This window comes from Gigantopelta aegis, chromosome 3, assembly GCF_016097555.1.
Source record: "Gigantopelta aegis isolate Gae_Host chromosome 3, Gae_host_genome, whole genome shotgun sequence".
NCBI lineage: Eukaryota > Metazoa > Mollusca > Gastropoda > Neomphalida > Peltospiridae > Gigantopelta > Gigantopelta aegis.
In genome coordinates, this window is record NC_054701.1 from 94,078,135 (window position 1) to 94,093,836 (window position 15,702).

Consider the following 15,702-nt stretch of genomic DNA (forward strand, 5'->3'; position numbering starts at 1 on the left):
CCTGTTTTCTGTAGTTTGAAAACAAACTGCTGTTTTAGCTCAAATTGGCTCATCTTCCAATCTCTATGCACAACACCTTGTCATGCATACATACATGTATATACATTGTAGTCAATTAAAAGAGGCTTACTTTCAAATCTCTATGGACAACACCCTTGTCAAGCATATAGTCAATTAAACTTGACTCACCTTCAAATCTCTATGGACAAGACCCTTGTCAAGCATATAGTCAACTAAACATGACTCACCTTCAAATCTCTATGGACAACACCCTTGTCATGCACATACATGTAGTTGACAAAAAGTAACTCAACTTCAAATCTCTATGGACAACACCCTTGTCAAGCATATAGTCAACTAAATGTGACTCACCTTCAAATCTCTACGGACAACACCCTTGTCAAGCATATAGTCAACTAAATGTGGCTTTCCTTCAAATCTCTATGGACAATACCCTTGTCATGCACATACATATAGTCGACAAAAAGTAACTCACCTTCAAATCTCTATGGACAACACCCTTGTCATGCACATACATGTAGTCGACAAAAAGTAACTCACTTACAAATCTCTATGGACAACACCCTTGTCATGCACATACATATAGTCAACAAAAAGTAACTCACCTTCAAATCTCTATGCACAACACCCTTGTCATGCATATAGTCAACAGCACCAATGATCTGTTTGCACAGGTTACTTGCATCCTTTTCTGTGTAGCTACCCTTTTCTACAATTCTATCAAACAACTCCCCACCCGTCACTCTGCAAAACAAAACACAGGGCATTATATATAGCTTGAGAGTCAGTTTCATAGATACATGTATATTACAGCAGAATTTGTTCAATTCATTTGTTATCCAGTTGTCAAACACAATTAAGAACAATGAAATTGCTTGAAATTGATTCAACACAAAAGCCTGTAAAGACTTGTTAAATATATAGTTCACCTATAAGTGGTATGTAGGGTTCAATCTGGAAGCCAAAAATTAATAGCAACTTAGAGAAGTTGATAAAAAACAATTGTGTACTCACAACTCCATGACTAGATATACATGTGTCTTATCCTCGAACACATCTACTAACTGAACAATGTTGGGGTGATTTAATCTGAAACAAAACAAAAGAGAAATTTTTTAAATCAACATAATAAAGTTCAAAGAACTAACAGGGTAGGAAAGGAAAGGAAATGTTTTATTTAACAATGCACTCAACACATTTTATTTACGGTTATATGGCGTCAGACATATGGTTAAGGACTACACAGATATTGAGAGAGGAAACCCGCTGTCGCCACTTCATGGGCTACTTTTTTCGATTAGCAGCAAGGGATCTTTTATATGCATCATCCCACAGACAGGATAAAACATACCACGGCCTTTGATATAACAGTCATGGTGCACTGGCTGGAGCAAGAAATAGCCCAATGGGCCCACCGACAGGGATCGATCCCAGACTGACCGCGCATCAAGCGAATGCTTTACCACTGGGCTACATCCCATCCCCAACAGGGTAGGAAGTCAACAAAATAAACTTCAAATAACTAACAGGGTAGGCAGTCAACATAATAAAGTTCAAATAACTAACAGGGTAGGCAATCAACATAATAAAGTTCAAATAACTAACAGGGTAGGCAATCAACATAATAAAGTTCAAATAACTAATAGGGTAGGCATGCAGTCAACAAAATAAACTTCAAATAACTAACAGGGTACCGTAGGTAATCAACATAATAAAGTTCAAATAACTAATAGGGTAGGCATGCAGTCAACATAATAAAGTTCAAATAACTAACAGGGTAGGTAATCAACATAATAAAGTTCAAATAACTAACAGGGTAGGCAATCAACATAATAAAGTTCAAATAACTAACAGGGTAGGTAATCAACATAATAAAGTTCAAATAACTAACAGGGTAGGCAATCAACATAATAAAGTTCAAATAACTAACAGGGTAGGTAATCAACATAATAAAGTTTAAATAACTAACAGGGTAGGTAATCAACATAATAAAGTTCAAATAACTAACAGGGTAGGCAATCAACATAATAAAGTTCAAATAACTAACAGGGTAGGCATGCAGCCAACAAAATAAACTTCAAATAACTAACAGGGTAGCTATAGGCTAACAGTTGATCTCGAGCCTGTATCCACATACACTCAGAATCCACTCATAGGGCTATTTCTTGTTCCAGTCAGTGCACCACGGTTGGTACCAGGGGTGAGGAAAAATAAAATTGTCAATCGGTCCCACTTGATGTCGTCATTACGGGGAGGGAAGAAGAGAGAAAGGAATAAAAAAAAAAAAAACATTTAAAAAAACGATATTTGCCAAATAGTTTTTTTTTTAAATCATAGTGATATTTGTATAGTTTTATCTTGAATCATGAACGCGAAACGATAAACATGAAAACATAAAACAATTTTTTTTTTTAGAAACCGCACCAGAAGACTGGTAGCGCCACTCACATCTGTTACACCATTGCCGAATGCAAGGTTTAAAAAACATATGTTAGTTAACATCTATAAAACATTTATTGTTTAATATTGGAAGAATACCAGTACTTGTAACAGGTATAAAATACAATTATAAAACTTTATAACAAATATAGAACTCGTGTTACTTGCCACTTTATGTTTTATTCAGTGGCAAAGTGAAAAAGTAGCGATACCGCATTTAATTATTGAAAAATAGTGGTGTTGTCGTTATTGCAAGTATTTATTTTTGTGAGGTAATTATATTTAATTTATTACTCTTGCAGTACATGCCAAAATTTAGATGTTTTGATTTATTGTATAACTGTGATCGTTCGTTAACAACATCTTCCTGTTTGTTTACTACAATCCAAGATGGCAGATATTTGTTTACATTTTCAATGATTTGTTATTATGAATACATTTATTGTGGCCTTGACACATCTGTCGTTAGGAAATCACATAAAAATAATCCCTATAACCACATCTTTATAATTAACGGATGTAGGACAAAATGTCACTGGAAAAAATGTAAAGTCAAAATATCAACTATTAAAGTGGAAGGAAGGAAGGAAATGTTTTATTTAACGACGCACTCAACACACTTTATTTACGGTTATATGGCATCAGACATTTGGTTAAGAACCACACAGATATTGTGAGAGGAAACCCACTGTCGCCACTTCATGGGCTATTCTTTTTTGATTAGCATCAAGGGATCTTTTATATGCATCAAGGGATCTTTTATATGCACCATTCCACCGACATGATAGTACACACCACAGCCTTTGTTACACCAGTTGTGGAGCACTGGCTGTAATCAATTAAAGTGGTACCCAGGTAAAAATTTCAACTTTGACATTACACTTAATGTGTAAAAAAACCCTTTAAATCCTAACCATGTATTCTACGACTTTTCGTTTCACCAATTAAACCACTGTTTGCAAACCTTTGACAGCACAAAATGTGTATATAATTGTCTCAATAACACAGCATGGGTGATGTAATTTTGTTTTTTAATGCCACTAACTTATTTTTTTTAAATCAGACAGGCTGGCTAATAAGCCATACAAACAATGAAGAATTCTCCAATTATTCCAAATTTTGTAATTATGAAGAAACTCAATTTCCCAAAACCTAACACATACATCTGTTACCTCTCTTGCTCTGTCCTTCTTTTCCTCTTTCACTGTCTCACTTCTCTGTTCTCTCTATCTCTCATATAACACACACATACAAGTTGACATTTTGACAGAGATACAACATTAATGGTACACATTTTGTCCTCTTACATATTGACCATTGACCTGTATATCACTTTTTCCATGGCCGACTTATGCTCTTTACTCTGTACAATTGAATGCTGTGATAATGCGGGTAACGAATGAGGAATTACATGTAGCACATGACGATGATGGTAATGTTCATTTGTAATGCACAAATGAATTTTATTACATTCCACATGTATGATATATGCTTATGCAACAAAAATGGCCGTTTTCTTATGCTGAACCCTTTTTGGGGGTGGATGGGCATTATAATGACCAATTAGTCGATTATACTGATTATATTAATGGTACTGAAGGTGTTTTATTTGAAAATAATGAATACATTCCTACAATTTTGAGTGTGCCAAACTTTTTGGGTTTTTTAATTTTTTTGCAAAACGGAGTTACCTACCCTGATTACAAATTTTTTTTTTGGGGAGGTCAGGGCTAATTGAATTTTTTTAAATTCTTTTAAAGGTATTTCTTCAGTATAGCAAACAATCAATATCATTCTTGTCATATTTAAAAAGTGTCAGCGGTCCCTATTTTAATCACATATGATCAGTGAAAAGCCCCACAAATTGTATATATTTTACATAATAGAATAAATAATATAAAAAATGAATAAAAGTTATTAATTTTAATTCCCATATATGTATAAAAAGTACGAGTATTTAGTACTGTGTCCTGAAAATTAATAAAAGATCGCACCGTTGAAGCGTTTGACAGCCTGAGCTAGCACATGTTTAGACAAAGAGAGTAATAACGTCATCACTGATTGGATGAAATTTGACCTCTACTGGCTCTTGAGATAACAGTACATGTAGCTGTTCTGCTTACTCCCACTTGTTAAAAAATAAAAGGTGGAAACCTTTTGTTAATTTTAAAATCCTTTAAGCAGTTTGTATTGCACAAAAGCCTCTTGCTTCGGACTAGGACGCTTGACCCGACAGAGCTCGTACATAGGTGTTGACAGGTGTTGATCGTAACCAGTTGCAAATTCTGGGCCCTTTGTTTTAATTGGAGTGTAATAACTTGATGGCTCTCTAAACCAAGAATGATGCTATCGTTAACGTCTGTTTAATCTCTTGACCGGCTGTGACTTTGACAAATGGCTAGTCTAGTGGCTAGTAGGTCCGACTTCAGTGACTGGCGATATACTTAGGCAGACTTTAAAATCACAAACGTCTGAAACACCAGCCATATTGACCACTATTTATTTATTATTTTAAATAATGCACGAGATACCGATGTCTGGGCTGGCCGGTCCACTTGACCGATAGGAATATGTTCCAATAATAGAAATGGACAGGTGCTTCGGACTGACAAGAATGACAAAAGTGGGACCGGCAAACGCGCGTTTTTAAAAAATAATTTCGGTCTCAGAGATTGAGAATCGGTCCCAGACCAGGAAAAAAGGGCTTTTCCCCACCCCTGGTTGGTACATATACATGTAAATCAAAGACTGTGGTACATGCCATCCTGTCTGTGGGAAGGTGCATATAAATGATGCCTTGCTACCAATGGAAAAATATAGCGGGTTTCCTCTCTAAGACTAGATGTATATATCCAAATTTCCTGCCTGACCCTATTTTTTTTTGTTCAATGTCTTGTTGTTATTATTTTTTTAATTAAAATATATGTACATGTAAGCAAAAAGACTACATATATTAATTTTATCTGGTCTCATAGGGGGTAATGTATTTTTTAACTTTTGTTTAAAGAAAAAAAAGATGACCTATCCTAACTAATTATTTCTGACACACAATCTATTTTTCCCTGTGCGTGTTGTAACCTCACCGTGGTGCAGGGGTGTAACATTCTCTTTGAGAATGGCCAATACAGCACAAATTGAAGTTTAGAGTAAAATTCGGTGTCTGTAAAATTCTGTGATATTTGTATTTGTATTTTTGGCACAGTTCTTTACACTGTTTTTGTTTAAACCTTGAATTTTTATATTGATGTTGATCATCACTTATTTATTTGCATTACCATAGTTTGACACCCAATAGCCGATGTATTTTTCGTGCTGGGGTGTCGTTAAACATTCATTCATTCATTCACAATCTATTTTAAAGCCTTACTATACAGACCAGTTTAAGCTTTCATATTGGCAATACTGTATGTATTACCGTAATAAATTACAGTCTGCTTTAACAGTAATCTAGCTGGTTCTCAGTATTATTTTACAATGCCCGACACATTAATTTGAACCCAAACACTTTTAGTTCTGCATGTCATTCCTAAATCAGATACACTACAATCACTCCCTCATTAATACATATACATGTAGTATGCATTTCTTTCTAAATAAAAAGTGTTCTCCGTGGTTGATTTCACATGGCTATACATCGGTGAATGTTAAAGGACATAGTTGTTTTATCTGGTGTGTTTGCTGTCAGTGTGTGCCAAGTGTTGTTATTGTTATTTGATCCCTCAAGGCTGTCCTACCTGATGTCCCAATGACTTTACTGCTCAGTCAAAGTCAAACACATCACTCAATGGTAACTCATTTTAAAAATAATAATCTAAAACATCAACAATGTGTCACTACCCAGAGAGGACAGTTAACCATTATTATCTCTGTTAGACCAACAACCTTTATAAAGCTGGTTTCCAACCCAGAGAGGACAGTTAACCATATCTCTGTCAGACCAACAACCTTTATAAAGCTGGTTTCCAACCCAGAGAGGACAGTTAACCATATCTCTGTCAGACCAACAACCTTCTTAAACATATATAGAAAGAAAAAGAGGACATTTGATATCGTAGAGCACATTTCAGTCCTTGTTTGTGTTGTGATGTCTGTATAAAGTACAAAGATGTAATGTGGGACTGAATGTCAGTGACATAGTCACATGAAAAAATCCTCACACTGTGGCTAAGGGTTTGGTTGCAGTCAAACTTTCTTGTTGAGTGTTGGTGGGATTTCTTATTTCTTTCCATCAGTATAGTCCCCAGTCATGAGAGGGCAGTTAGTATGTACAACAAGCATTATGAGAGTACTGCTAAAGCAATACATGTCCCCTACCAAACCCAATTTGTTTTCTTATCTCCTAAATTTAAAGGACATATCTTTGTGAAAAGTGGGTAAATCACCATGAAAGATAAACTTGATCAGTAACAATACATGATAAAAAAATATACAAAATTTCACCTCAATATCTTCAACATTGCAAAACAAGTCTGGAAAACTAATTTTTTTAATTCCTAAGTTCAAGGGTCATAACTCTGTAAAAAAAATTAAATTGTCATCAAAGTCAAACATGATCTGTAACAGTACATTATAAAGCTATAAACAAAATTTCAGGTTAAAATCGCAAGGTCTTCTCCCAAAAAAAGTCCGGCAAACAATTTTTCACATGTCCAAAGTTCAAGGGCCATAACTCCTTCAAAAATGGGTAAATTGCCATGAAAGTAAAACTAGATCTGTAACTATGTGATAAAGCTATATAAAATACTTCAGCTAAATTGCTCAAGGCATTCTAAAAAAAAACATCCTGAAAACTATATTTGTGACAGACGGACGGACGGACAGCCAGAAGGACGGATATGAAACCTAGTTCTCCGGTCTGACCGATAGGGGACTAATAACCATACCTCAGTTAGGTCAATAACCTTCCTAAAGCTATAGTCTCCAACCAAGAGAGGGCAGTTAGTATGTACAAGAACCATACCTCAGTCAGGTCAATAACTTTCTTAAAGCTATAGTCTCCAACCAAGAGAGGAAAGTTAGTATGTACAAGCACCATAGCTCAGTTAGGTCAATAACCTTCTTAAAGCTATAGTCTTCCAACCAAGATAGGGCAGTTAATATGTACAAGAACCATACCTCAGTTAGCTAGGTCAACAACCTTTTTAAAGCTGATCTTCAACCAAGAAAAGACAGAATATACAATAACCATAATGCTGTATGGTTAATAACCTTCTTAAAGAGTGACTCCAACCAAGAGAGGACAGTTAGGACCTGTACACTAACCATGCATATCATAATCAGGTCAATAACCTTTTTAAAGCTGATCTTCAACCAAGAGAAGATAGTTAGAATATACAATAACCATAATGCTGTATGGTTAACAACCTTCTTAAAGAGTGACTCCAACCAAGAGAGGACAGTTAGGACCTGTACACTAACCATGCATACCATAATCAGGTCAATAACCTTTTTAAAGCTGATATTCAAGAGAAGACAGGACATACAATAACCATACTGCAGTATGGTCAATAACCTTCTTAAAGAAAGTCTCCAACCAAAAGCTCCAGGACATAGTAAACACACCCCAGTCAGGTCAATAACCCTCTTAAAGATATAGTCTTCAACCAAGGGAAGTCAGTTAGATACCACACCCCATACATCTGGCAAGCTTAGGATCCCTAAAAACTGTTGACAATTAAAAACCACAACCTGCACGAAGTTTGAAACCAAGCAGGACCCAACCCAAACCCAACAGCCAGGTTATTATACAGCCCACCTACAAATGAAAGACTGGAAGCTAGAGACTGCAGTCAAGCAAATTGATTCCTCACATATACACAGTGTACAATATCCACACATAACAGCCAGGTTACCACTTTCCCTGTATGTATACAAGTATCTGTATGTACGAGGCCACAGGATGACCTGACGCAGTTTGTGGCAAGTTATTGATTATTAATGCAAACAGGAGGCTTTAGTTAACTCCTTTTAAAGTCAGCTGACATCTCAACTGATTACGGTCAGCCAGCTGTCCATATATCATTGTTGATCACAAAGTAATACATGTCAGTGCCAGGGAGTCACATAAAAACAGACAACACACGGCCACCTGATGCACTTGGTACGCATAGTTCATTATATTAAAACAGCGCTTACAAATCATGCACCGACTTCATCTCAGATTACTGGCTTCTACCAACACTTGCTATACTAAAATGTATGCTTGCTGCAAACTGTATGTGGAATATGTTACAGGATCTGAAAATAGGTCAGTGCCATATAATGAATGCTCCACATCTTATTGCAGTTCAAAGAAATGTAACAGCCAACATTTGGAACTCCTTAAAATTCAAAATCAATCGAAGTATTCACAATGATGTCACAAAGCAAAAATGTTATGGACACATAATTGTGGTGATCTTAATTGCCATGGTTACAGTAAAGAGCTATAATATGTCATATATATTATAGTGTTAAGAATGTCATCAGGAACTATATATACCAGTACTGTGTACACAATTGCCATGAGAACCTTTGTCATGGTTACAGACATATTGCAAGTGATAATTAAGCCATGACAAACAAGACTGACTGTATTTTTCCATCTATAATAGAGACCAGCATATTCTATCATTATCAACAGAATATCTTCTCGACTTCAACAGCATGTATAATTTGGAACAAAAAATAAAACTAATAAATGTTCTTGTTTACGATATAAAAAATAACAATAAATTGTTTTTGTTCAACAACACCACTAGAGCAATTGATTTATTCATCATCGGCTACTGGATGTCAAACTTTTGGTAATTTTGTCATACCGTTTTAGAGAAGAAACCTGCTACAATTTTCTTTAATAGCAAGGGATCTTTTATATGTACCATCCCACAGACAGGATAGCACCTACTACGGCCTTTGATATACCAGTTCTTGTGAACTGGTTGGAACAACAAATTGCCCAATGAGCCTACCGATATTTATGAGATAAGAACAATATTTAAACAAATTTTAAAATAACAAAATGTTACAATGTTTAGCAAAGTTTACGAAGAGCAGCTGATCGGCAAGTTGAAATGTGAAGAGATAAAAGATGTTAAAAACAAGAAGCTGCAGTTTAAGAAGAATTAGTCAGTGATTGACTGTAAACAGAAGACAACAAGAAAAAAGAGGAACAGGGCTGGACAAAAGAAAGAAAGAAATGTTTTTATTTAACGACGCACTCAACACATTTTATTTACGGTTATATGGCGTCGGACATATGGTCCTAGGACCACACAGATACTGAGAAAGGAAACCCGCTGTCGCCACTTCATGGGCTACTCTTTTCGATAAGCAGCAAGGGATCTTTTATATGCACCATCCCAGACAGGGTAGCACATACCACAGCCTTTGATATACCAGTCGTGGTGCACTGGCTGGAACAAGAAATAGCCCAATGGGCCCACCGATGGGGATCGATCCCACACCGAGCGAGCGCTGTACCACTGGACTACGTCCTGCCCCAGGGCTGGACGAAATCCAATGGTAAGTGCTCTCCTGATACACGCTTGGTCTAGCATTGATCCCCGTCGATGGACCCATTAGTCTATTCCTCATTCCAGCCAGTGCACCAAGACTAGTATATCAAAGGCTGTGCTACCATGTCTGTGGGATGGTAAATATATTCTTCACAAAAAGAAACTTGACATTGATTTTCAAAGTTTATTAAAGGGACATTCCTGAGTTTGCTGCAATTTTTAAGATGTTATCGACTGACAGAGACGTTTTAACGATTGAAATTACATATCAAGTGTATTTTTCTGCATAAAATATTAGTGGCTGTATATTAAACGTGTTTCTGATCGTTCTAATATTTTTACTAGGTTAAATTTTATTGTATTTCCTAAAATATTATTTTTTCGTACGTACGAAATTATTTGAAGACATAATCCAATTTGGTCTTCTTACAAATATTAAGATGACCAGAAACACATTGAATATACAGACACTGATATTCTAAACAAGAAAATATGTTTAATATGTAACTTTAATCGTAGACATATTTTATTAGTCGGAAACATCTTACAATGCAGCAAACTGGGCAATTTCCTTTAAAAAAACCTTGGTAGACATGATACAAGCAACCAAAGATCAAGATGCCATGGGAAGGGGAATACTCTGGGAATCCACCTGAAACATGTACACAGGCACATGTGTGGGCAAAATGTCAGTATCGGTTATGACCACCACGAGCCCTGATGACAGCTTGACAACGGCGACATGGAAGCAATTAAACGTTGCACAACACATGGAATGTTCTGCCACTCATCCTTCAGTGCCGTACGATGTGTGGGGTGGTGGATTCTACCCGCACACACGCTGATCCAGTGCATCCCATAGATGTTCTATTGGGTTTAAATTTGGCGAACGGGCAGGCCACGGTAATGTCTGGATGTTGTGGTGCTGCAGAAACTCCTGACTAACACGTGCAACATGTGGTCTGACATTGTCATGCTGAAACATTCCACCGTTGATGTTCATGTGTGGAATGACATGATGCCTGATGCCCATCAGTGCACCTGCTACATGCACAAGAGCTGTCCTACCACCATGATGGATTCCTGCCCACACCAGGACACTGCCACCACCAAAACGGTCGACTTGTTGCATGCAGTTATGGAGCATAACGTTCCCCTCGATGTCTATAGACACGTGTGCGTCCTTCATCACGTGACAGGAGAAAACGAGACTCATCTCAGAACAAAACAGTCCTCCACCTGGCACGTGTCCATCTCACCCTCTGCTGGCACCACTGCAGACGCTCTGCTAAGTGACATGGGGTCAAAATCTTACGTCGCACTGGTCTTCAAGGGAAAATTCCTGCTTCCCTCAGCTGATTATAAGCTGTCTGGTTAGAAATTCTGTGTTGTCCAGGGATTGGTGTCGCTGTGATTGTTGCTGTTGTGGTTCGATTTCGAAGATGACACACCCGTATGTATCAATCTTGAGCGGCAGTGGTTACTCTGGGATGCCCTGACATTGGCATTAATCCGATAGCATTAATTTTTACCAATGTCAAGTTTCTTTTTTTGAAGAGTATATAAAAGATCCTTTGTTACTAATGAAAAAAATGTACAGTGTTAATTTCCTCTCTGAGAATATATGTTAAAATTACCAAAAATTTGACATCCAATAGCCATGATAAATAAATCAATGTGCTCTAGTGGTGTCGTTAAACAAAACTAAACAAACACAATATTGTTAAGCTTAGTTTAAGAAGAGCTACCAAAAAAACCTGCAAAACTATGAGATGGAGGATTTTAAAAAGACGAAAACACTACACTAGTTGGTTTAAGAATTATACTGCTGACAAGCGGAGAGAAAAGATTTGTAACATCACACTGTACTAATGATTACTCATCTGAAAGAGTCACTTGGACTGGTTACCATGGTGAGAGGGTCAATAATTGTATAAAGACATGCGTGAGACACTCATACATCTACACGCAGTTGTCGTAGTTGCAGATGATGAGATACTGTATACCCAAGACAATGCACATTAAACAAATATCAAATTCTGCATCACAGGGACACGGTTATCCTAGATGCAGATGAGATACTGTACACCCAAGACAATGCACATTAAACAAATACCAAATTCTGCATCACAGGGACATGACATCCATCTGGGAATTCTCTTTCCAGTAATGTGCATCAGGCAGACGGCATAATGACTGCGACAGACCTGGCGAATAATTACAGCAAGACAACAGCAGTTGTGACCGATAATGTTGGATAATTGGCCTATCAGTGGAGATAAGAGAAAATGAAGCTAACTTATCAATAATGTATTTGGCCAAGCAGGGCCTATTATTTCAAATAACCCAGTCTCATTTAGCTCCTGGCTACAACCAGCGATGCTATTTTATCAACATGAACCACGTTTGCTCTGCGCTTCATTTTGCCTATTGTCTTACGTTTCTCTGTTCTACATGAACAGAATGCCCAGGCCACATGAAGCTAAACTGCAAGAATATGAGCATGCTACATGTTCCTATCATAACAAGAAAATGTAATTTATTGAGATTATTGTTCATCAAAGAAGAAAAATGTTTGGTTTTACAAAATATCGGGGTTTTTTGCGCAATGTTGCTGAATGACCATCTTTGTTAATGTTCCTGGAATGGGACAGCATGCCCAAATGCACCCTAAAACAAATTTAACGCACGTTGTGCGACAATTGCAGGAAATCGGCATGAAATGGTCAGATTTTGGGGTAGTGATGGGTATTTAAAGCTGCAATGGTTGCAATGATGCCTCATTTCCATTTCGATGTAGATGAGTTACAAGACGCCAAGACTAAGCCTGCCAAATCGAAACATTGCAATAGGCCACCTCCAGTTAGGTGAATCGCAGTCAGCAGTCGCATGCCACATGAACGTCCATCAGAGCACCATTTCACGTCTCTGGGACAGGTACCAGCAGTTTCAATCAGCTGAAGACCAGCCCAGAAGTGGAAGACCTCGCATAACAACTGCAGCATAAGATCGCTACATCCAGGTTCTGCACTTGCATCACCAAACTGCCACAGCAACAAACACTGCTGGACACATACCTGGTTTGAGAAGGGTGTTTGCACAATCCATTCGGAACAGACTTCGATTAGCTGGCTTATGGGCTAGGAGATCGTATGTTGGCCCCATCCTGCGACATCAACATCGACATTTATGTGTTTGCTGGTGCACGAATGTACAGGGATAGAACTTGGGAAACTGGCGGTGAGTATGGTTCAGCGACGAGTCACATTTCCTTCTACAGCGACGTGATGGATGACAACGTGATGGATGACAATGTGTTTACAGATGCCGAAATGAACATTTTGCCAACAACTGCATCACCCAAGTTGACAGATTCGGTGGAGGAAGTGTCATGATGTGGGGAGCCATCTCATACACTGGCAGAAGTGAACTTGTGTTCGTACAAGGCAACCTTACAGCTGTAAGCTACTGGGATGAAATTCTTCACCGTTACATGCTTTCCATTTTGGATCGACAGAGAGAACTCTTTCAGCAGGACAATGCCAGGCCGCATACAGTACATGTAACAATGGATTTCCTACATAATGAGAACATTAATGTGCTTCCATGGCCATCTAGGTCGCCAGATCTCATCCCATTGAACATCTATGGGAGGAACTGGACCGGAGCCTCAGACGCTTCCGCAACTGTCACATGCACTGCAGGAAGAATGGGCTAGGATTCCACGTGCCCGAATTCAGAGACTCATTCAGTCTATGCCAAGGAGAGATTAGTCCATGAATATTTCGCCTATGCGTTTCCTTTTTGACAGAGTATATATATATATATATATATATATATATATATATATATATCTGTGTGTGGCTGGTGTGAGCATGCATGTGTGTGTGTTCATGTGTGTGTGTGTGTGTTCATGCCTGTGTATGTGTATCTGTGTGTGTGTTCATGTGTGTGTGTGTGTGTGTGTGTGTGTGTGTGTGTGTGTGTGTGTGTGTGTGTGTGTGTGTGTGTGTGTGTGTGAGTTCATGTGTGCACAATCTAATTAAAATTAGCTCCACTATTACATGTGGATCTAACAGCAGCCAGTTGGAGCTCATGTCCACCAATCAAAACCTTACTTGCAGAATCATGCCAGTGATTTAAAAATAATTTGAAAACATTCCGAATTATTCTAAGGGTATATGACACATGTTTCGTGTGAATTAAGAATGCCTTAAAACATGTTTTATTTTATAAAATAAATAATTTGTAATGTAAAACTGAAGACTGATTTAGTTTAGTTTTTTTAATAAATAAATAAATAATTTTTAATGTAAAATTGAAGACTGATAACCCATCCCATACGTATTGGTATGGTTTGCTGTACTGCGGCCACTAAAATGGACTCGCCCGAAATTTTTAGAATTTGTATGCTCCCAAATAACGTTATAAAAGGCGAAGTGTGATTGGTCATTATTTAAATTATTATTTACAAACAAAATGTTACCTGGACATTGGAGACTACACAGTGTCGTTAGCAATCTAATTAAAATTAGTTTTACTGGTCTAAATAAGGCATTCGTAATTCACATGAAACATACTGTATACCCTCAGATTATTCAAAATGTTTTCAAATTATTTTCAAATCACTGGCATGATTCTGCAAGTAAGGTTTTGATTGGTGGACATGAGCTCCAACTGGCTGCTGTTACATCCACATGTAATAGTGGAGGTAATTTTAATTAGATTGATGTGTGCATGCCTGTGTGTGTCTGTGTGTAAATATATGAAGAGTTCAGGTGCAAAAACCAATAAATGCTATTTTATCCACACAACCGACTTCTGCTACCATTACTCAGTTTAAGGCTTTATGTTCTGATTTTCATACTCGTTATTAAAGTTCTGTCCTCTATTTACTTATTTCAAGTTAAAATCACCCATTGTGGACTTGATATGTTTTACATAGAAAGCATAACAAAAAAACCCTCTTTTGCAGAAAATTACTAACATGGATTTAGCAGGCTTTGCATCTGAACTCTTCATATACACATGTATATCTGGTCAAAATTACAATAAAGTCAGTGAGCAAAATGTCATGGTTGCAATGCTGCTGTTATTATATGAATCCCTTTTGCATTAAACAGTGTCCACTTCAACTAAAGAATACATGTGTCTCTTCAAATATATATTAATAGAAAAAAGAAAGAAATGTTTTATTTAACGACGCACTCAACACATTTTATTTACGGTTATATGGCGTCAGACATATGGTTAAGGACCACACAGATTTTGAGAGGAAACCCGCTGTCGCCACTACATGGGCTACTCTTCCGATTAGCAGCAAGGGATCTTTTATTTGCGCTTCCCACAGGCAGGATAGCACAAACCATGGCCTTTGTTGAACCAGTTATGGATCACTGGTCGGTGCAAGTGGTTTACACCTACCCATTGAGCCTTGCGGAGCACTCACTCAGGGTTTGGAGTCGGTATCTGGATTAAAAATCCCATGCCTCGACTGGGATCCGAACCCAGTACCTACCAGCCTGTAGACCGATGGCCTGCCACGACACCACCGAGGCCGGTATATATTAATAGTTACATTGTCTAATCACTTGGATGAATAAATATATTTAACCAACTAATTAGCAAGAATACTGGACAAACACCACCATCATTAATCATGGAGAAAGATTTGACGAGTTAATACAAGCAAGGAGATTTATGAAGTCTTAATTCTGCTCAAAGTTCAACACTTATTAGGGGAATT

The 15,702-nt window shown here is 37.5% G+C and overlaps 1 protein-coding gene across 1 annotated transcript in view; it reads right to left on the reverse strand.

Annotated features, from left to right (window-relative positions):
- LOC121369378 (calcium/calmodulin-dependent protein kinase type 1-like) overlaps positions 1-15,702 on the reverse strand; it is a 110,300-nt gene that overhangs the window by 10,367 nt on the left and 84,231 nt on the right. Inside the window, exons 3-4 of the mRNA XM_041494437.1 lie at positions 1,036-1,110; positions 627-765 (exon numbers count right to left, since the gene is read on the reverse strand). Coding sequence (XP_041350371.1) covers positions 627-765; positions 1,036-1,110 — 214 coding nt within the window. The remainder of the gene's footprint in view (positions 1-626; positions 766-1,035; positions 1,111-15,702) is intronic.